Source organism: Lynx canadensis, chromosome A2, assembly GCF_007474595.2.
Source record: "Lynx canadensis isolate LIC74 chromosome A2, mLynCan4.pri.v2, whole genome shotgun sequence".
NCBI lineage: Eukaryota > Metazoa > Chordata > Mammalia > Carnivora > Felidae > Lynx > Lynx canadensis.
In genome coordinates, this window is record NC_044304.2 from 83,844,556 (window position 1) to 83,868,237 (window position 23,682).

Below are 23,682 nucleotides of genomic sequence, written 5' to 3' on the forward strand. Positions count from 1 at the left end.
ACTCACTTTTATAGATAGGGATACTGCAGTTTACAAAGCTTAAGGGACTGCCAAATGTGCGAAAACAGAGCTCTGAACTGCTCTAAAGTTATCTGATCACCTGCCTAGGGCTTCTTCTACCATACCACTATTGCCAATTCTTTTCTTTACACTTGTCCCTGGGGATTTTTTCTGATGTATTTGAAATCACATTTTACCCTTTTTTCCTGAACCTCTCCCTCCTTCACTTATGTCCTATTATATTCCTCAATGTCCCTTGGCCTCATCAAAAACGACTTCAAAGGGGCGCCTGGGTGGCGCAGTCGGTTAAGCGTCCGACTTCAGCCAGGTCACGATCTCCCGGTCCGGGAGTTCGAGCCCCGCGTCGGGCTCTGGGCTGACCGCTCAGAGCCTGGAGCCTGTTTCCGATTCTGTGTCTCCCTCTCTCTCTGCCCCTCCCCCATTCATGCTCTGTCTCTCTCTGTCCCAAAAATAAATAAACGTTGAAAGAAAAAAAAAAAATTAAAAAAAAAAAAAAAAAAAAAAAAAACGACTTCAAGACTTACCTGCTTTAGCAGGAAATTAAGCCTCCTAAAAATGTTCCCCAAATATTTCGCTCTGCTCCTCCCCCACTCACACTGTCTCTCTCTCTCTCAAAAATAAATAAACATTAAAAAAAATTGGGGTCGCTTGGGTGGCTCAGTTGGTTGGGTGTCTGACTTCCGTTCAGGTCATGATCTCACAGTTCATGGGTTTGAGCCCTGCATTGGGCTCTGTGCTGATAGCTCAGAGTCTGGAGTCTGCTTTGGATTCTGTGCCTCCCTCTAGCCCTGGTCTGTCTCTCTCGCAAAAATAAATAAACATAAAAAAAATTTAGAAATGGTTTTGGTTTGGGCCTTTATATCTCTGGCTAAAGAGGGCTACAGATGCCATGCTAGCCCTTCTGTTTTTCTAAGTTTTTTTAACCCCAAACCAAACTCTTTCCTTCTCACATAGAAGGCAAAAATCTCAATGTAGGCAATGGAAAAGTGTCTATGTGTCATGTCTGTTCTCAGTGAGCCAAAGATACACACTGCCCTTCTGATCTCCTTCTCTCTCCCTTTGTGTGTGTGTGTGTGTGTGTACACATGTCAGGTTGTCCTGACTCTTCTTTGGTTCCTCCTTACCCCTACACTAATCCATCAATGTACCAAGCAAACACATCTCAGATACACTCCCTTTCCCTACTTTTACACGTTTCTCATATAGCAGGATAAGTAGGGAAAAGGTTGGAGGCCAGAAGGAATTTCTGAATTTTAATCTCATTTCTGACACTAATCCCATCTGACTTCTGAATAATATAAAATCTCAAAGTTGGAAGGGATCCTAAGAGTTTATCTATTTCTAGATCTTTCCCAATATGCAGTCATCCAGTCTAGATGTTTCTATCTTCATCAAGAATGAATATGTTTCAGGGAACCTGGATGGCTCAGTCCATTCTCAGTCCAACTCTTGATTTGGCTCAGGTCAGGACCCCAGGATGGTAGCATTGAGCCCTGGGATGGACTCTGTGCTGAGCATCAAACCTGCTTGGGATTCTCTTTCTCTCTCTCTCTCTCTCTCCCTCTCAAAAAAAGTTAATGAATGAATATGTTTCTAAGGTTGCCTATTCTCTTTGTGGGGGATTGTGCACCATTTTTCCTCACATCAAATTCTTCCAATACTTTCTTCCAATACTTCTAAATGTACCACCTTATAGCCAGACAGTTTTGAGTTATAACACAGTTTTCAGACACTTTAAGACCTAAATACTCTCAGCTGAATGTGTCCCAGTTGGTCTTAATATGTCTCTTTTTAAATTTAATTTTTTTTTTAAATTTTTTAACATTTATTTATTTTTGAGACAGAGAGAGACAGAGCATAAATGGGGGAGGGGCAGAGAGAGAGGGAGACACAGAATCGGAAGCAGGCTCCAGGCTCTGAGCCATCAGCCCAGAGCCTGACGCGGGGCTCGAACTCACGGACCGCGAGATCGTGACCTGAGCCGAAGTCGGAGGCTCAACCGACTGAGCCACCCAGGCGCCCCTAAATTTAATTCTAATATAGGTAACATACAATGTTATATTAGTTTCAGGTGTATAATTAACTCTCTTAACATATGATGCTTATTAGTACTCAGCAGTAAACAGAAATGTAGTCCTGATACATGCTACAACATGGACGAACCTTGAAAACCTTATGCTAAATGAAAAGAAGCCAGTTGCAAGAGACCATATACCATATAGTTTCTTTTATATAAAATGTCCAGAATGGGCAAATCTATAGAGAAAGAAAGTATATTGGTGGCTGCCTAGGACTTGGGGTCAGGGATAGAAAAATTGGGGATAATGGCTATGGTTTATGGGATTTATTTGGGGGGTAATTAAAATATAATTGATTGCCATAATGGTTGTGCAACTCTGTTTATATGCTAAAAGCCCTTCGATTGTATACTTTAAATGGATAAATTATATGTATATGAATTATATCTCAATATAGTTGTTTAAAAATATCATGTCCAGAAGGGAAAACAGTATTCTGAAGTAGATTGCTTTAACCTTTGTATTTCAATTTCATTCTATAAAATAGATGAGTTAATAATATCTGCTCCACCTCCTTGACAAGGTTATTGAATCACACTTTGCAACCTCATAATTATGTAAGTTATTAGTCTGAGTGACTCTCACCACTTCATATCTGGATTACTAACACTATCCACTTACTGGAAACTCGTGTGTTTTGTAGGGTAAGAGATTATTTTTCTTTTAAACACGTGTTACCCAACTCAGGAGAATGTAAGGAACATTTAGTACCCATTGCATAAAGTCTAACACTTCACCTTAATATTTAAAGGTTTCTTCCAACTTTGTCCCACACTTCCTGTCATTCTTCACAGCCAAACTACATTTCAATTATAAAACAATTGGCCTTCTCCAACATGTATTTTACCTATTAACCCTTTTAGCTGGTTATTCATGGCAAACAAAATACATTGTTTTATAGATTGTCTTCTCTTCCCCCTTTCCTCCAAATTCATTTGTTGAAGCCCTGACTCCAATATGATGGTATTTGGAGGTGGGCCTTTGGGAGGTGATTAGATTTGGAAGAGGTAATAAGGGTAAGACCTTATGGGATTAGTGTCCTTATAAGAAGAGAAAGGAGAGACTACAGCTCTACATGGAGGGCACCCATGTGGAAGAAGGTGACCACCTGCAAGCCAGGAAGAGAGTCCTCTTGGGAGACCTAAATTGGCTGGTGCTTTGATCTTAGACTTCTCAGCCTCCATGATGGTGAGAAATAAAGTCCTGTTATTTAAGCCACTCATTTGTCCTATTCTGTTATGGCAGCCTGAGCTGACCAATACTTACCCCTTGAACCCTTCACTAATTCCAGAAATGGCCTCCATTTTTTTTTTTTTTTTTTTTTTGCAGCTTTGTTTTCTTGGACTTTCCCTCCTTACTGATCACTCCACTACTCTGAATCCTCTAGGAAGTATAGCTTCATATAAAGCTAATTTTCAATTCTTATTCGCCTGTGTATTTTAACTCATCATCTACTTGACAAGATTGTCAAATGAGAGAAGGAATGTATATAATTCTGTTGCACCCTCTATTCTCTAAAATATGAGATTTATAGTCATTATCCCCACCGTGGTTTCTTCCTCTTTTCCTGCAGTTGTTGGCCCTTCACTTGATATGGCCTGAAGCTTATAGAAAAGACCTAATAACCAATAATCCAAGATGGCTAATACACAAATACTATGTTGAAAGTTCATTCTGTCAAGTTTAGTTCCAGAGTTTCTGATGAACATCACCATTTAAAGTGCCAAGAAAGGGGCACCTGGGTGGCTGAGTTAGTTAAGGGTCCAACTGTTGGTTTCACGCTCAGGCATGATCTCACAGTTTGTGGGTTCAAGCCCCGCTTCTGGCTCTGCGCGGACAGTGCAAAGACTGCTTGGGATTCTGTCTCCCTCCCTTTCTCTCAAAATAAATAAGACTTAAAAAAATAAATTACCGAGAAAAACAAAGGGCATACAAAGTGATTAAGTACAATTTAAAGCTTGCTCCCTTTTGTTATGTTGCGAAACATCATAGGAAAAGTTGAGGCAGTTCTTGAAATTGCATCTCTTGAGCAGAGCAAGTTTGACAGTTGTAGAACAGGAGAGGATATGTCCAATAAGAAGGAGACTGATGATCTCTGCCAGCCAACAAGCCTGGCTTCAGTGACCCACTCTACAGCTGTTCTGCCTACAGCATCCGCTCAGCCTTACCTTCATGGAAAACTAAAGCCAGTTTGTTTGTTTGTTTAATTTATTTTTTACAAATACTTTTTAGAAAGGAAGACTTCCAGATGGAAAACAAAGAGCAATTTTCTAATTTTTACTACATCAAAGAAGGTATTTTACTTTTTGCTACCAGCCCATCTTCTAATCAATCAACATTTCCGGCGATGTCTGTAAGGGAAAAGTGTAGTGTAACTGACATAAGCCCAGACCTTAAACCTGTGCTCACTCACTCGCGGATGAAATAAATCCCCCGGAGAACCCGAGAGTAGTTAGCACTAGAAGGATGGAGTCATAATATGGATCAATTTAAACTCATTTTGGGGGCAAGTAAGGCCTTTAAAAAAGGAATGATATGCTTAGTGGCTTATTACTAAATTGGTCAAAATTTGGCGTGGAAGCTTACATGCTGCCCCAGAGGAGGTAAGTTATGGTGCAGAGCAGATGTATCTGTGTAGGTGTGTTTTATTGCTCTTGTCATTTTAAAATATACTCTGAATATTGTCTCACATTTCCTCAATCCATTAAAATGTTCTGTGAAAAGAAACGAAAGAATGGATGGGAGGGAAGAGAAGGAAGGAAAGAAAAACCGGAAGGAAGAAAGTTAATCTCTTCACCCCCTCCCAGTCTTGTTCCCCCACTGTCTCCATCTCTGCTTTCGCTGTGGCTCCGTTCCCTTCCCAGCTCCCTCTATTTCCCACAACCCTGAAGGCCAGCCGACAGGGGTTTACATTTTGAACACCCGTGCGTGGCTGCCAGAGCTGGGCATGCTCAAACGCCCAGGACTGGCTTTTTTCAGCTTCCAACTTTGGCAGCTCTCCCACCCGCACCCCGAAGGGGCAGGTCCGCACAGATCCCTTGGTGTGAGTAAGCGGGAAGAAATTATCCCACTCTCGCGGAGGAAGCGAGGTAGGGTAGCCAGCTGGGCAGTTCAACGTTCCGGGGGCGCTTCCATGGGCCGCGCGCGAGGGCGCCGGGCCCTGGGGGCTGCGCAGAGCCGGGGTCCGCGGATGCGCGGGCGCGCGCGCCCGTCCGAGGGGGCGCTGTCCGAGGGCACGTGCGCGGGAGCGCGCCCGGGGAGTGGTCGCGGAGTGGCTGGCTGGCTGGCTGGCTGGCTGGCTGGCTGGCGGGCGGGGCGGGTAGGGGCGGGGCCGCGGCGGCGCGCGGACGCCGAGCTCCGCCGGGCTTCTTGAGGCTGCAGCGCGGCCACCAGCTGGAGGGCGGCGGACGTTGTATCCAGAGCCCGAAAACCTGGGACTTGGGGGGCGCTGAGGGACGCAGGAGTGGAACCTGGCCGCGAGGAAGATCCGCGCGGTGCAGCTCGCTGCTTAGCAGACGGCGCTTTCCTCGCTCCATTTAGGAAGCGGGTGGGGGTGGTTCGTGGCCAGCGTCGGGAGGTATTCGAACGCCCGCGTCCGTAAAGAAAGAATTCACCTGTGTTTGAAGGCAGCGCGCCGGACGTGGAGGGAGCGGCGGCGAGCTCTCGCTTCTGGCACAATGGGCTGTACGCTGAGCGCCGAGGACAAGGCGGCGGTGGAGCGGAGTAAGATGATCGACCGGAACCTCCGCGAGGATGGCGAGAAGGCGGCGCGCGAGGTCAAGCTGCTGCTGCTCGGTGAGGGCGGCCGGGCGCGTCCCGGGGGGCCCTAGGGTCGGGAGGGTTGCTGGGCGCGGCGCCCCGCGGTGGCCGCTGCGGGCCCCTTGCGTTTGGAAACCCAGAGGGGACGTGTCTGAGCGGCCAAGAGCGCGACTTGGAGCGGTGGGGATGGTTTCCGGGCGAGAGCGGGGCTGGTGCGGTGCAGAGCCGAGGCGGGTGCTCCTTTCCCTGGTCTCCTGCTGCCCTCCTCCCTCCTCCCTGTCCAGTGAGAACCCGCCGGCCCTGGGCTGGCGCTTTACCTCACTCACAGGCGTTGGTGTGGACCCCGCAAGGAGCCGAGGAACGGGTCGCGAGTAAATGCTGTTTCTTTTAAGTTAGCTCAGCCTTCTGAAGATGAAGGGGCATTCGCGGCACACACACACACACACACACACACACACACCGTCACCTCCACCCCTCCCCCCCCCCCCCCCCCCCCGAAAACCCTTCCTATGGGATGTCGTATCGCGGTTGTGGTTTTCCCGTGTCAAGCGTGCCACGTTTTGTGATATTAGTGCATCTTTTGTGGGGTTCCGTGGGATTGAAATGTGTCTTTCCTGTTAACTTCCTGTGGCGACACAGTAAGTGTTAAAGGAGCACAGATTATATTTACCTTGCCTAAGGAAGTAGGCTATGCTGGATCCTTGATTTTTTTTTATTACTGTGAAGACATGGAAACCATCAAAGTTGGGTAACGTTTGCTCTGGTAGTAGGTAAGACAGATACTCGAGCGGAGAAAACCTATGTGAAAGGTGCGAGAGGGTCACGCGGAAAACAGTTCTCTCCCAGCTGCCACGGTTTCTGATGAATGAGCTTTGCCAGGTACACGCCAGGCTTTTATTTGTTCTTAGTATTGTTCTCATGGTGAAACGCTATGTGGAGGTCTTTTCCAGGTTTTTGAAAGGAGAGACCAAAAAAGGAGTAAGCCAGGGTTTTGACTGAAGGATACCTTAGGAAAATATTAACAGCATAAGACTTGTACATCTATGAGTTAAGATTTTCTTTTGTTTGCTGCCCCCCCCCGCCCCGCGTCCACCACACATACACACACTATAGCTATTTATTAGGTAGGTGAAAGATTTCTTAGAATCTTCATCTGCAATTCCAACGATTGCTTTTGTTTTATAACAGTTATAATAAAAGAGAAATATTGCACAGACCTGTTTTCAGTAAGCTTCTGTTTCATTGGTTTAATGACTGCAGGAAAAATGGTGGGTTTTTTTTCTCCATTACTAGTAGGCTTAGAAGCAGCAAACTTGGCATGACTAAAAGTAATAATGATCTGAGTCATTTTGCTAACAAACTGTGAAATAACTTTGCATTTTAAAGACCTGGGTGGCTTTCTTCACCCTTGCCACCAACACAAATCTTTCTCAGTTAATACTCTCCCTAAGTTTTTACGTTAATAAGAAATAATGTATTTTGCCTAGGTCAGTGTATTTTTAGCGTATTGAGCATAGAAGAGACGCACCTTGATGTGGAAACATGTAGATATTCCTCTTAGGAAGTGGATGTGTTTGAGACAAACATGAAACAAAAGGAAGATTACAAAGTTCTTGGAGTTTCTGCACTCTTGCTCTGATGTATTTTTTTAGTGTATTTCGGTGTGACTCTAGTTTGAGCCAGCCATCCACCATGTTTAAAGCAACTGAAAAAAATGAGTCCTCTGGTGGTGTTTTAGGCTTTAATTAGATGTCTGTTAGAGAGCGATGGACTAGGATAAAAGGTCAGAGGAGTTGGTTTTTGCTTATTTTGAAAAGAGATCAGTGTTTCTTAACTTTAGCACCATTGGCATTTGAGGCAGGATAATTCTTTGTTGTGCAGGCTGTCTTGCTCATCGTAGGATGTTTAGCATTGTAGGGTGTTCTTTGGCCTTTACCCATTAGATGCCAGTAACAGCCCCCTCAGCCTTTGATCCTTGAAAAATGTCTCCAGATAGTCCCCAAAGTCCCCAACCTCCAATGAGAGCCTAGATTAACAGGGTTGAATGTATAAATATAGAAGTCAAAGTTGTATCTCTACAACCAGCTATAGTGAGAGTTCTGAGAAAAGTGTAGCAGTCATGATTTTCGGAAGAAACTGAGATTTTTGTTTTTCTATACCAGTAACATTAGAACGATTTCAAAATGATTTTTTAAAAATCTTTAGGTAACTGAGTTCCTTCAGCTGTCTTTTTCTAGCTTTGGTGTTTTGCTTTTCCCTACATCTCTCTCTGTAGAAATCCTTTAGCACCCCTGCCTTATTGGCCCAGCTGTCCCTCCCCTTCCTCCTTAGGTCTTACTCCTACCCTTTTGCTGCAGGGTCCCGGCACTCTAGGTCCTATAAACAAAATGCTGGCTTATTTCATAAATGTTATTCTTGGAATGTTTCAAAACATTTTTCTTTCCCAATTTGTCTTTAGCAGTGAAGTTCTGACCTTTGGTTCGTTTTTGAATGTTTAAAGTCATATGTGTAAGCAGCTCGATGAAATAATTCCATATAAAACAACTGAATCAACTAGAAATATAAAATGATTTCTAGGTAATCTATAACCACTGTCACTCCATTTATAAAAGGTCATCGTCTTCAATTATTTTGTTTTCTTTTTTTTCATCAAATGAATTTTTTCCATTTAAGACAAAAAGCCTCCAAAGATAAATAGTTCATTATATTGCATTTTTTTTAAGGCATTTATGCATTGTCTTTTAGACATCTGGGTTGAGAGATTCAGGTATGAGATGAACATCATTAGTAAAAAAAATTGGTACTGTTACAATTAAAACAATTTTTTTTTAATCAGACATATTTCACTGTCCTTATTAGGAGCAGTGAATCAGGCTTTAAAAAGAGAGGACCTAATCTAATCATTGACCTAAAGAAAATTAGGACAGGGTTTGGGTGATTCAGGTCTTTAGGTTAGTTTTCAGGCATTGGTATTAGAATAATAATACTAAATAGTGGAACTTGTTTTTATAATCAAAGTTTTCTTTCCATCATAGATGGCTCATTGTCTCAGGGGAAACATTTTTTTGTTGTCATACCTTTGAGGAGGTTGCAATTTATCATTTTTTAAATGGCAGCATGATTAGGCTTTGCTGTTTTTTCAGTGAGACTATATTGTACATATGAGCACTTACTGAATATTATTTTATTATAATTTTCAAAGATGTAGAGGGTTAGATTATATGAAAGTAAAATTTTCATTTACGTAAGTCTAAAGGTGAGTTTTAATTCTTTACTCTGCCTCATTCTCTCCACTCATCCTCACAGACAAAAATCCACACCCTCTTTCTTTTGCTTGTTTTAAATATTATAGGTTGAGTGAAAATGAGGCAAGGGAATAAGATCTCTACTACTTAGTGAGTTTTTTCCATTGCTACCAGCAAGCAGCTATTTGAGAAGCTACATCATTAATCTTTTTTGTTCCCTGTGAACTTGCTGTGTGACTTCCTTAGTTGAGAAATTCTGGCGTTGCAGGATTTTGGATTTTGCATTGCTTTCGCTATTTCTTTAGCATTGGCTCAGGATCCTAAGTGTCAGAAAACCCATTTCCTTGAATAAATGGACCTGATATTTCAACATGGGTTATGTGCTTCTCTCTCCCTCACCTGCCTTAAGAACAGTTACTTTGATAGACACTGCAGGTGACATTAACGAGTGTTTTGAAAAGACTGATTTTTCTGTATCTTACGTTTTTCATTCTTAAAATTTATAGTTCAAGTTCTCTGATGCCTCTGGCAGCTTAATTCCAGAAGGCTTCTGATCTTTTGCTTCTAGGCTGCTCTTCTATCATGCAAATTCCTGGCTCTGAAACTTTGTTGATTTCTCCATTGCCTGCGCAATAAAAACTTTCTTCTGGACCTTGCTTCCCTCTATCCTTGTGCTCTTTTCCTCAGGGCACCCTCCTCCTCCAGACAGGAACAGTGGGCATATGGCGAAGCATATTGCACTCTGGTTTCTAGTGTTGTTTAGGCTTGTGCCCTGTTTTGCTACTAGTGTGAGCACTTCAGGGGCAGAATCATTGTAAGTTGTACTTGTATCCATCCCTAACAACCTTTAACTTTTTCATGTGCTTAATTAATTCCTAATTATGTTAATATCTTGTGTAGAATTAGGACTTCCTTAGAATACAAGCCACATACTTTGCCATTCTCAGTGTTAATGGGAATAAATGACTACCTAGCCAAACAGAGTAGACAAAAAAGGAATAACAACAGTATATGATGACCAAAATAAGCACATGGTATCTAAAAGCAGATTGTTTGGTTTAAGAATACTTTTCCATTTTTGTGAGAACTTTCACAGTCCTTATATTATTTGGTAAAATAGAGAAAATGACAGCAAATATTCATTGGAGGAAGGTCTGCTATGTTGCAGTTGTAGTGTTCTTTCTTAATTTTTTTTTCTTTTTTCAAGATCTCATTTTCTAATCTTTATTACTGGCCTATTTTAACCATAAATAAAGACCATGAGTCTTGTTAAATTTGTCAATGATAGGAAATGCAATGCCTGTGTTAGAGAATTTAGTAGAAGATATTAGGGAAATATAATGCCTATCTTATAGAGTTTAGTGGGAGATGTTATTGAAACCTGAGAAAGATTCCTATAATTTTTTAAACAAAAAGTGAACATTCAACCATAATCTTAATGTTTTTGTTATGCATGTGTTGGCCTTGGAAAGTTCAAGCTACCACAAATTCCCATGGGAGGACCTGAATGTATTTCTTGCACTTCTAGGTCACATATTTCTTGGTCACATGTTTTGGCATGCAGTTACCCAATGTGTGACTTCCCGTAGTGTGACATTGGTGAAGCTCAGATCCCAGATGGCATTTGAGCTGTATGAACTAAGGTCAACAGCACCTAATCTTGTAGTGCTGAGGCTGCCTCTGTCATGACTTGTTAAATACTAATTAAAAGCGTTAGCAGAAATAGCGCAAAATAATTTTAAAGTGAACGTTCGTTGCCATAAACTTAGTGGTTTAAAACAATGTAAAATTATTAACTTTACATTCCTGGGGGTCAGAAATTCAGAATGGGTTTCACCAGGCTAGAATCAGGAGGTCAGCAGGGCTAATTTTCCTTTAGAGGTCCCAGTGGAGAATCCATTTATTTGTCTTTTCCAGCTTCCATCTAGAGGCTACCTGCTTTCATTGGCTCATGGGACCTTTTTTCATCTTCACAAACCCAGTGGCTGGTAGTCTTTCCATGTAGCATTGCTCTCGGAAGCCTCCTTTCACTTAAAGGACCCTGTGATTACATTGGCCCCACCTGGATAATTCAGGGAACAGCCTCATCTCAAGATCCTTGTCTTAACCACATCTACACAGTTTCTTTTGCCATGTAGGATGGCGTGTTCACAGGTGCCAGGGATTGGGACGTGGGCATCTTTGGGAGCTATTACTCCGCCTCCCATAGTCTTCCCTTTGGCTGCTGAAGATGCATGTGCATCTTGCCTGCAAAATGCATTTACCAAATTCCATCATCTGCCAAAGTCTCAACCAATTGCCCTATCAACACAATGTCCAAAATCTCATCCAAATCTCATAATCTAACTCAGGTATGGGTGAGATTCTCAGTGTAATTCATCCTGGGACAAAATTCCTCTCTACCTGTGATCCTGTACAGCTTGGAAACATGTCATGTGCTCCTATAATATAGCAGTGGAGCAAGCACAGGGTATCAGTTATAGACAAACCTGTTTGAAAAGAAAGTGGAATGAAAAAAGGAGTAATCGGTCCCTTGAGCTTCTCAAACTACATTAGATTTCAGAGCCTGGGAATAATCCTCTGTGATCCTGTTCCACCTTCTGGGAGCTGGACTCCGCCCTTCCTCTTTAATGAAAGGTAACACAGGTCTGCCGCTGAGTCATTTTATCAGCCTGTTTCTTGCCTGTGGAATTATTGTGACCTGACAGCATTCTTCCATTTCGGACTCCCTTAATTTATCTTTCTTCTTTCCCATTTTACTGTAACCACAAGAAAGAAAACAGCTTGCACCTTGAACAAAACCAGTTTACTTAGAAATCTCCTTATCTAAATATTCAAGTTTATAGCTTGTAAGTTCTGTTTTCCACATAACCACAGGACATAATTCGCTTAAGCTTTCTGCTGTGAGGTGACAGGGATCCCCTTTCTGCTCGTTTATAATAACATGTTCCTCCTTTCCATCCAAGTCCTCGCCAGCAGCACATTTAATGTCCATATGTCTATTAGCAGACTGTTCATGACAGTGAAAATATTTTCTGAGATCACGTATGTTTCCTCCAACATATACTTATGTAGGTGTTAAAATTTGTATTTCTACTGTGTCAGGCAGTTTAGGCTTTTTCTGTCTTATTCCTCAGAATTTTAGCCTCTGCCCATTGCCTGATTCCAAAGCCATTTCTACAGTTTTAGTATTTTTTTGCAGCAGCACCCCACTTCTAGATATCCTTAACATCTCATGTATAACTTCGGGGCATACAGAATGATTGTAATTTTATTTTCTCAGTCCTTTGCAATTTATGTGACTATTATCATAACAGCAAAATCACCAGTTTCTAGTGCTCCATATGAACCCATGGTTAGTATTTCACTGCAGTAAGTTAAAGAATAAGACTTTTTTTTTTTTTTTTTGGTATGCCTCCTCATCAGTGAAGTTTTTCTTGACCATCTAGTCTAAATTTATCTTCCTTCTCCTCCCTGCCTAATTACACCATTTTGAAATCATCTTGTGCATTTACTTTTTTTTATTGTCTGTTGCGCCTCTCTGTGGGATTGGTTTCCTCTGAGCATGAATCCTGTCTGACTTGTTTATCACCTAATAGTGCAGAGTAGTCCTTCCATAAATGTTGATTAAATGAATGACTGGTTACATTATTGAACATTAATTTTGACTAGTAATCTTTTAAAGTGAAAAAGTTGATATATTTTCTTGTGCATTGGGCAATTTAAAAAAATTTTTTTTTTATATTTTATTTTTGAGAGAGAGAGTGCAAGTGGGGAAGGGCAGAGAGTGAGGGAGAGAAAGAATCTGAAGCAGGCTCGAGGCTCCTAGCTGTCAGCACAGAGCCTGATGCGGGGCTGGAACTCACAGACTGCGAGATTATGACCTGAGCTGAAGTCAGACACTTAACCAACTGAACCACCCAGGTGCCCCTGCATTGGGCAATTTTCGTGAGTTTGGGCCCAATGTATGCTCTTTTATTTTTTTAATATCTTGCTGGTTAGAGTAACTAAAACCTACTGCATTATTACTCACTTCTAAAACCTGGAATTAATTTGAGGTACCTAATTCTTGTTGCAGGATCAGGAAAATATTATAACTCTTGGTAAATTAGGTGTAGAGTGAAATGTGATTTTTATATTTGTGTATTCTGGACAGTATTTTCAGCAGGATTGTTGCATTGCTGTTTCACATGTTATTCGAATACTTTCTTAAAATGCATGCAGTCATTCAACAAGGCATTAAATGTGTTCTCTGAGTCCTATCTACCACTGCAGGACAATGTGATTGTAACTTTGGCTTTCTGGAGCCAGCAGGGTGCTCAGTCTGTTCTTCATGTCTTGCCTGTCCTCATGTGGCAAGAATCATCATTGGTGACATTTTGCAGAGTGCATTCTATATTTTTGGTGTTGAGTTATGCCTTGGGTTTACCAAATCCTTAAGAAAATTTACAGTCTAATTCTTCGGAATGGCAAATAGGGAAGAAAGAAATGGTATAATAATAGATACTGGGGGAGGTGAGCTTTAATGGGGTCTTCATTGTTGATGTTGTGGTATGCGGGGTGGAGGTCACATATCTGTCAGAAATTACTGTGGTTATAAATCTGTTCATTTCTATGCATTTCTGAGGTTATTTTTTTAAATCATGATTGGCTGTAAGCGGTTTATTGTATAGAAACCTGCATTCTGGAAGAGCCTTTGCTATCTATAAGTTTTCTCACATTCCCCCACATAGGACTTCTGGTCTTCTGAGGTTTATTTAGCTCTGTCCAGAGACTTTCTACACGGGGAAAGGCAGTTGACCTAGGACTCTGGCAGTAAAATGTTCTCCTTGAGATCTTGGACATGTTATCCCAATTCTTTAAGGTTTAGTTTTCTTTTCCATAAATTCCAGATGATAAATGTACCTACCTCATAGGGGTTGAGGGCACAATAAACTAAAGCATCCAGAGTTCTCAGACTTGTACATGGTGCAGAAGTTCTCAATAAATATAAGCTGTTATGATAAATACTTTAGAGCCTCTTTGGGGTCAGCCCTCCCTCTCTGCCTCCTTGCAGTTTGATCCACTTATGGTCATAGACATTAAATCCTTTTGTTGGCTCCTCTTAGCAAGGGGTATGTATACAGGGAAGACATAAGGAAGTATAAAATGAATCTTTTTTAAAAAGTTTATTTATTTTGAGAGAGCACACACTCACAGGGGGAGCAGAGAGAGAGAATCCCAAGCAGGCTTCACGCTGTCAGCCCAGAGCTCAGGGGCTCCACCCCACAAACATGATCATGACCTGAGCCAGAATGAAGAGATGGACACCCAATCTGCTAAGCCACCCAGCTGCCCCTAAAATCAATTTTGGTATCTAGTTTTTGATCCTACTGTGGCTCCCTTGTGGGGCTTGACTTTATGTTAATAGTTCCCCATTGGGAATAGACCAGGTAAATACATGTGTTATGTTAGGAATTCTAGAGAGTGGATTTTAAGTAATGGGAAAACTTTATAAATGATTTAAAAGTAATTTTCTCCTTTTTATTACCCATTTTTAGAACAAATGGAGTAATTTCCTGCAAACTTTCCTTTTATCTTTCTTGAAAATAAAACAAGGCTGTTAGTATAAGTTATGAAACATTATTTGAGTTGACTCAAATGAATGTGCCATTTCTCAGGGGAATTTACGATTACTTCCCACAAATTTAAAAACCTTTTGAAACTTTCTGCACTGATGACTCAAATTCCTAATAAAACTCCAAAATTATCATGAATTTACTTTTAAGAAAAGCATCTCTTGAAAAGTGGTAGTAACCCTGATAAACAATGAAGCATTGAATCTGTGATAGTATTTATCTCTTTTAATAATATTTCAAAGGAGTCTTCTTAAGACTTAGCATTGAATTAACTTGGTGACATTTGCCTTTCTGTTTACCTTGCCTTTCGAAGGCACAGTCTAAAATCTTTTCTAGTAATTTATTTACCTAATCTTTATTGTATTTTTGTTTGCTTGGGCACATGTCTTTTATTTGACAGCCTTTCATGATACTTAAGAAGCATGGGACCTGTGAGTAAACTGCATTTAAGATCAGTGTAATAGGAATTAGAAGATAACTGTCTTCTTATTGGTAGTTCTGAAGTTAACCTAATTTCATGAGTTACATTTATTTCTAGTGCAATTAAAAATTGATCTAATGAGTTTTCACAAACTGAGCAGTCAGTGTTATCAGCAACAAGATGAAGAATTATATGCAAGAGATGTTCTGTGACTGTAATAAGTCATCAGTCTGGTCAGTTAAGTTGCTGGAACCGATGAGATGATTCTCCTTGGAACCAGTGCTGTGCACCTGCTTCCACTCATTCGTCCTCTCTTGCTTCCCAGAACCTTCTTCTGTCCACCCTGGTTCTCTCTGCTATCTTCACATTTCTCCAAAGACTCCTGCGTCCTCATCGATAAACACTGTCAGATCATGCCCAGCATTAAAAGTAATGAAATCTAAGCAGAAGTATCCACACTCTCCTTAAATCATTTTTAATTCCTCATTTTTCACCTAAACATTTTAAAATGTTAGGCTGCATTCCCATTTTTACTTTTTCACTTTCCTTTTGCTATTTAAATTGCTTTTTATTTTAAAATTGTGGACTCTTTCAATTATATAGAAGTATTGAGAAATAAAACGGGCACTCACATAACTCACACAAATATATATTTCTTACAGAAAGCTTATGGTTGATCTCTGTCTTCTGGATTTTCTTCTATAATTAGGTCAGGCTTCTCATTGTAACTTCCTATCTCTTACTTTGTCTCCATTTTTTTTCTTTTCTTTATCTCCTTATCTTTTTATGTTACTTATATATCATTTTACTTCACTTTTATCCATTTAGCCATAACCTCATCTGACTTTTAACATATTGAATTTTTAATTTTATTAGTAATATTTGTATTTCTAGAAACCATTTTTAATCTTTTGGAAATAGTTTATTCTATTCTTATATTTTCCACCTTTTTTAAGAAGCCACTTTCATCATCCTGTACTTTTATAGTCTCTTTGTGAAAAATTTATTATTTAAAATTCTTAAGGTTCAGATACTTGTAGTGTCTTGACTATTTTACAGTAGGTAGATTGTATCCTCTAGTAATTTTTTATTGTGAGCGTATATTAATGAGCACATTGTCTGCATGAATCCTGTGTACCCTGGTATCGTGGCTTGAGAGTAGAGGGCAGGTTTACTTCAAATATACCTTATTAACACAATATTCCAAAGCTGAAGGTGTCATCTCTCACCCACTTAATCACTTTCTTCTTCTCCCTGTTTCCTTTATTTTAGTTGGTGGCAAGAAATCAAGAGATCCTTGATTCCTTATTTGCTTTCACACCCAGGTGGTCCAAAGCTCCATTGAGTTTGTTTTCTAAATATTCCACTTATTTTCCTGTCTTGGTTTTTATCATCCAGCAACAGTGAACTTACGGTTTCGCTTCATTCCTGTGCAGTTTTGTTTGTGTGTTTGTTTTTGCCTCCCTCTACCCTTTACTCATGTGGTCTCTGCTTAGGATGAGAGGTATGTGATTATGTGATTGTGTGTGCATGTGTGCGTGTGCGTGTATGGTGGGTTGCATCTCCCAGTACTGTTGTGGAGATCCTCATTAACTCCCACTGTGTCCCTGGCAGTCAGATTTTTTCTTGCCTGCTAGCATCCACTGCTTATTGGTTTATTATGTCTCATTTTGTTCACAGCCAGGGTCATCTCCCCTTCTGTCTTGGCCCTCCTTTGTGTCTCATGGGTATGGTTTTTCCTGGGCAACCCTTTGCTGCAGAGCCAATACTGGTAGCCAGACTCTTGGCTACCTTAAGTGCTCTGCCTTCTCTGGTCACACCCAGCACATGGAAAATCATGTCCTATCAGTGTTGCCGATATGCTGCAGAGAGATGAGCTCAGGTGTTCCCTCTACTCAGTCGCACTTCTCCACTAGGCTGCTTGGATGTGTTCCTGCCTAGGTGACTTTCTTCTCTTAGGATCCCAAATAGGCCCCTCTGCCGTTAGCAGTCTCTTCATCTTCTCTGACATACTGTTCACCTCTGAAATTATGGCTCAAAGAGGGATATCAAGATACAAGTGACTCTCTGCCTTTCTTATCTGTAGTTGCCTTCAGCAATTGCCACTGTGCCACTGATTGCCCTGTGGCTGCCAGGCTTACAGTCTCTGCCATGTGATGCCTGCAAAGTAAGCCACTTGTACTCCTCTGTTTTCATCTGATGGCTTTAATACAACCTGTCTGCCTCCTCTCCCATTATTCACGTAAATGCAGAGGAGAAAAAAGGAAACACATCAGTAATTTTCAAAATATTTCTCACATTACTTTCTCCATTGTTCTTTACATTCATGCTCTGAAGTTAGGTTTTTATCACACTTGTCTTTATGCTCTTGCTGGACCACATATGTTCACCTTATTTTCATAAAGCAACTCTTCTTAGATTTAAACTTTAAAATTTTTTTTTTCAACGTTTATTTATTTTTGGGACAGAGAGAGACAGAACATGAACGGGGGAGGGGCAGAGAGAGAGGGAGACACAGAATCGGAAACAGGCTCCAGGCTCTGAGCCATCAGCCCAGAGCCCGACGCGGGGCTCGAACTCCCGGACCGCGAGATCGTGACCTGGCTGAAGTCGGACGCTTAACCGACTGCGCCACCCAGGCGCCCCAGATTTAAACTTTAATATGCATAAAAAAATAAGTTGGAATCTTTTAAAATGTGGATTTTCATTCTAGGTGTGGGATGGGGCCTGAGATTCTATATTTCTCACAGGCCCTTGGGGGCTGCCTTTGCCAATCCCCAGTCCAGTCCATGCCTCGGGAAGCAGAGTCCTAGAGTGGGTGATTCTCCTGGATGATTCCGTTTATCCATTGCATAAACATTTTTCACGGTTTATCCCATCTTTGCCACCTTCATGAAATCTCCCTTAACCTCATCTGTAAAGTTTCTAAAACAGTGTTTTGCACAAAGTAAGTGCTCACTGTAATTCATACACTTGCATGTCTGTACATGTGCATATGTGAAGCCTATCACAGTAGTTACGCTTTTATGTTACTCTGGAATGGTTTTTTAATAGAGCATTTTGAGAAAAACTATTTGATATTATCTTGCATGGAAACATGCACTTCCTGGAGAGTGATCATAAAGTATAATTAGTCATAATGAATCTTCTGAGTATTTAGCCATATTTTTTAAAGTGAATTTCTTCTTTTAATGATAGGATTTTTCAGGTCAGGTTGAATGTGACCTTACAAATATGTTTTTATGAACACTCTCATCTGGTAATGTCCATGATGAAATTCCTTTCTCAGAAGTAAATAAAGGGTGATTGCAAACTCTGGGAAAGTTTATAGTCCTTGGTCTTGAAATAATCATACTATTTTTACATAACCTCAACTAATCTAATCTAAACCTAATCTAGCCGCATATACAACATGATGTCCATTCCCTTTAAAAGGCAATTCTGATCTTAGACACTATTCTTTACATTAATATTTACTGGCAAGTATTACAAAATATGTAACATTTTGTGATTAAATATAGCATAAATGATTTACACTTTTTTCATTTGCTGGTTAGGCTCCGCTGTTAGGTAAGTTATGACACCTGGTTCTTATGAAACATGAATTCATTCAACAGATGTTTATAGAATGCCAACGCTGTGGCCTGCATTGTCTAAGTATCTGGAAATGGAACAATGTTTGGGAAGCCGATATTAACTCAAGTAGAGAAAACATTCTTTAAGTGTTTTAACCATAAGATGAAAGCAATACGCTTACTTTGACTTGTTTACTTACAATTTTAAGTATTTAAAACATGGGTTCTGGGTTTCTTTTCTCTCTCATTTGTCATACTGTGCCTTTTCAGTAGATCGTTTTAACTTTGTTTTGGATGATTGCATTTATACACAGGTTGAATTTTACTGCTTTTTGCCAAAAGCTATTCAAAAACTTACAGAGCAAAGAAGAAGTAAGAAACTCCAAAGTAATTTACATTGTAAACCTGGTGATGATGCTTAGAATTTTAGAACTAACTTCTTAAAAAGTTATCAACCAACAGTGTGGCCCATGGTACACATCTGAGATAACTTAAACTCTAGTATCAAATATAAGCAGTATAAAAAGTTCTGAAAAATAGAACACTCTTAACAGACTCTTAACAGTGGCTATCTTTGGAGAACCAGTCAACAGAACCTTTGCTTTATAATTCATAGACTGTGTAGATTTTTGAATTATATTTGGGTGCATGTGGATGTTTTTGTTCATCAGTAAGAAAATGTTATTTTTTAAAAAAAGGTAGAAACTATAAGCATCAGACTGAGTCTTTCAGATAAAAGACTCATTTTTATATTTTTCTGAATAAAAGTAGAAAATGCTTTATAGTTTTTGTAGAATGAATCCATATACATGGGGGACTCAGTTGAGATCTCAACTTTAATATTTTCAGAATTGCATGATATTCTAGAAATCATTTGGCATAATGGTTTGTGTGGATTTTTGAAAGTTAAGATTAGTTATTTAGATTTATGATAGTTTTAACCATTAAATATTATGTGGATAAGTTTGCAACAGGGTATTCAGTGCATTTGACAGAACATTTTGAGTAAGAATATAGAGATGTCACTTCCTTGTCATGTATTTCCTATGTATGTAGTCTGTGATTTAAGAAAGGTTGGTTTTTAATAATGTATCATTTCCATTTGGGGCATTTTCCAAGTTTAATTTACTGTTATTAAGATTCTAAAGCTTGATATGTGAGGGCCTTAAATTGAAGCATTCAACCAGAGCATTTCTGTTGTTATAGTAATATTCTGAATGTGTTTCTTCTACTAATAATGGATTATGTGGTATAGATCCAAGATTGTTTCATACTTTAATGCAATAGTAGTGTGATAACCTCAGTATAGAGCCTTCATGAAAGATGCGTTCTGCAACTTTCTTGGGCATAAAATATTCATAAAGTGTTTTTCTTCCTAATTATCTTCGTTTCTCTTACTTTATATTTAATATTCATATATTATTCTCTTATAAAAATGGCATCTGTGCTGGTAGATAAAGTAAGCATTGGCATGGTGAGTGTGTGAAGAGTACTTCTGTTTATAGGCAAGGCTTTTTATGTGCTAGGAAGAGGTACTCCTCAGGCTAGCTCCAGCAAAGAACATATTATGACACAGACAACTCAGAGGATACCCAAGGCTGAAACTTTAAAGCTGGTGGGTTGGGAACCAAGACTGTGCCTTTGGCTTTGGAGCTGCGTGGCATTGCAGTGGTGTCCTTCCAGCCTTCTGGTTTCCACACTCTGTAAGCTTTATGCTCAGTTTATACCACTCACTGCCTCAAACTCTCATTTAGTTTTCCAAAATCAGACAGCTTTGATATGCCCATCTCACCTTTTATCCCCAGCTATGGAGCCCTTGGACTACCTTTTGGTCAAATACTCAATCCTCTCTGGTCCAGGGACCTGTGGTAGGGGAACAGTTCAGAATCATGGAGCCTGCTCCTCAGAAAGCCAAGGAAAGGACTGTTAGGTTCTGTTTAAACAAACAAACAAACAAACAAACAAACAAACAAACAAAGTTTGGTGTTCCTTCCTTTGTACATCTAGTATCAAAAAAGTTTATTTATTACCTTCTAAACAACAAAGAAGTGGCTTTTTCACCAGACTGTTCATCACCAATGGCACATATGTTCACTGTCTCACATGTTTTGTGTTGTTTAGTCTTGAGACTTACATGAGATGTTACTAATATCTCTAAGTTGAAAATCTGCAGTTATATACAGCATTATTTTATTATAGGAAGAAAATACAGGCAGTGTTCTCTTGTGTTCTCGTTTCTATTTTTGAAGGCTAAGTATTGCATGTGTTTTTTGAACATTTGGGAAAATAAACATTTGAGTAAGCTTCTTTTCTGTATGCATTTTGACATGATAGTGTATATGTATATAGCTGTATATTTTTTTGGCTCGTATAGTTACCTATCATTAAATAGTGCCTGTGTATTCTCACGTTTAGTGTCTACATAGTAATCCGTCTTATAGATGTGCCATAATTTATTGAGTCACACTAATGTTGAAAATTGAGGTCTTCCAGCTTTATAATCAGATATGCCGTGATGACCATATTTTGTGCATATATCTTTGCCTATATTCCTGATTATTTCCTAAGATTAGTGGCTTAGAATGTTTGAACTGTTTTTAGACTTACGATATGTACAGCTAGATTGCTTTCCCCACATGTTCCATTTTCCACCCCTGCAGGTGGCATGTGAGGCTGCTGTTTCGTCTTACCCTCATTAGCATTGAGGGTTCTTGTAATTATCTGTACTAAACTGGTGAGTAAAAATGCTTCACATTGTTACTTTAATCTGCAATCTGGAATTTGCTGAGGGGTGGTGGAAGGACTGTCTGTTCTAAAGAAGTGAGTCTGGTCCATTTTAAGATTCATCAGAACCTGTCCTGTGATACTTTGCATATTTGTTGCATATTATTTCCCCAGTTGTGTGCTTCTTGATTTTATAACTTTTGGACATACATTCCTTGTTTTACTTCAAGTTCAGTAAGAAGATTTAGAATTGCTTGAATTGTTGGCTCTGTATCTGTGCCTTGAGTGATTTTGACAAACGACATTTTTGTGTTCGTTATATATGCCTTTTGAATATAAAACCTGCGAACTTTTCTCATCAGTAGTAGAGAAGACCTTCTTAAACAAGAAGGGAAAAATGCAAACTGTAGTAGACAAAATTGATTCATTCATGGTAACTTTGATGAAATAGGTACCATAAACAAAATGGAGCAAAAGCATACTATGTACCACCTATTATGATGGAAATGCAAATTAAAATGACATGCATTTTACACCTGTCAGAATCAGACAACACCAAATGCTGACTGGGATAACTTTAATATACTATTGGGTGGGAACAGCGGTTGCTATAACCATTTTGGGTAAAGATACATATCCCTTGGATGTAATAATCCCACTCACAGGTATAGACTCCAGAGAATGTGTTGTATTTTACCAAGAAAAATGTTTCCTGCAATATTGCTAGTAGTAGCAAAATTTTGAAATACCTAAATTATTTACCATCAGGTGTGATTAAATGAGAATGAATAAATACATGTTGAACATTAAATACTATATACAATTACGCAAATTAAATATTAGAGAAAACGAATGTGTGATAAATCTCATTGACATTGTTAAATACGCAGTTTGCAAGAATAGTATGTTCTGTGACACATTCACATAAAGTTAAAAAATCTTCAAAACTGTTTCATGGTTATGTTTGTAGGTAGAGCAAATATAGCAAAAGTATAAGGAAATGCCTGGCGAGGCTACACATCAAATTGAGTGAGAGTGTTGGTTATTTTGAAGAAGGGAAAAAGGGAGGTAGAAGAGGGAGAGGTATCCAGGGTGTTGTAATGTTTTAATTCTTAATTTTTTCTAATGTTTGTTTATTTTTGAGACCGACAGAAAAAGAGTGCCAGTGGGGAGGGGCAGAAAGAGAGGGAGAGACAGAATTAAGAGTAGGCTCCAGGCTCTGGACTGATAGCACAGAGCCCATGTGGGGCTTGAACCCACGAACTGTGATATCGTGGCCTGAGCCGAAGTTGGACACTTAACCAACTAAGCCACCCAGGAGCCCCCTGTAATATTTTAATTCTTAAGTAGGGTGCTGAATGCACACGTTTGTTCTCTTATTTTCTGGATACTTTTGTATGACTGAAGTATTTCATAAGTAAACAGAAGTTTTGTTATTGTAGGCTAAATCATGTCAATTTTGGCATCTTCTTTTTCTGTGCTCCCACATCTGGTTATTTCCCAACCCTGTTTACTCTCATTTCCATTGCCTTGTTCATCATCCCCTGCCTTCCATTTTCACATAAATTAATCTGCTATAATACCCTCCTACCTGGTCATCCTACCTCCACACTTTCCGCCCTTCATTCTAAATTAGTCCTCCTGAATGAAGGCTTTGATCTTATCAGTAATTTCTCAGAAGTCTTTAGTAGTTGTGATTATTTACAGAGTATCACCTTGTTTATTGGTATGGTATTCAAGAGCTTCTTTGTTTCGGCTTCCACCCTGCCTTTCCATATTTCCTGTGACTGTCCCTTGGCAATTTCTGAGTATGTCTCATGCTTTCCCATCTTGATACCCTTGCTTCTGCTGTTGTTTCTAGGAATACCTTTCCATCCTTACCAGTTTCCAGTCTGCCCACTTATGAGCAGAGTTTGGGACAGCATTTATCAAAATTGAATAATATCTGGGTCTTTAATAAAGAGGAAGCACTTCTTACAGATTCCTAATATTGATTTACGTTTATTGCAGTATCACTTAAATAGATACAATTATGCAATGCAATTATGCAATATGTATAAAAATCATACATACCTAACTTCTAAGCACTCACAAAGCCAAAAATATTACAAACAAAAGTACAAACTATACAGTTCTTATGAACTTTACTTTTTCTGTGCTGATTGTGATATGAATGAAGTATTGACTGCTTTTGCATTTGGCATGCCTATACTACCAAATCCCACACGATGTCTCAATTCT

The 23,682-nt window shown here is 39.7% G+C and overlaps 1 protein-coding gene across 1 annotated transcript in view; it reads left to right on the plus strand.

Annotated features, from left to right (window-relative positions):
* The first annotated feature begins 5,437 nt into the window (after nucleotides 1–5,437).
* The window catches only part of GNAI1 (G protein subunit alpha i1), an 83,764-nt gene continuing 65,519 nt past the window's right edge, over nucleotides 5,438–23,682 (plus strand). The window contains exon 1 of the mRNA XM_030307843.2: nucleotides 5,438–5,894. Within this exon, the coding sequence (XP_030163703.1) occupies nucleotides 5,777–5,894 (118 nt within the window). The 5' untranslated portion in view covers nucleotides 5,438–5,776. The remainder of the gene's footprint in view (nucleotides 5,895–23,682) is intronic.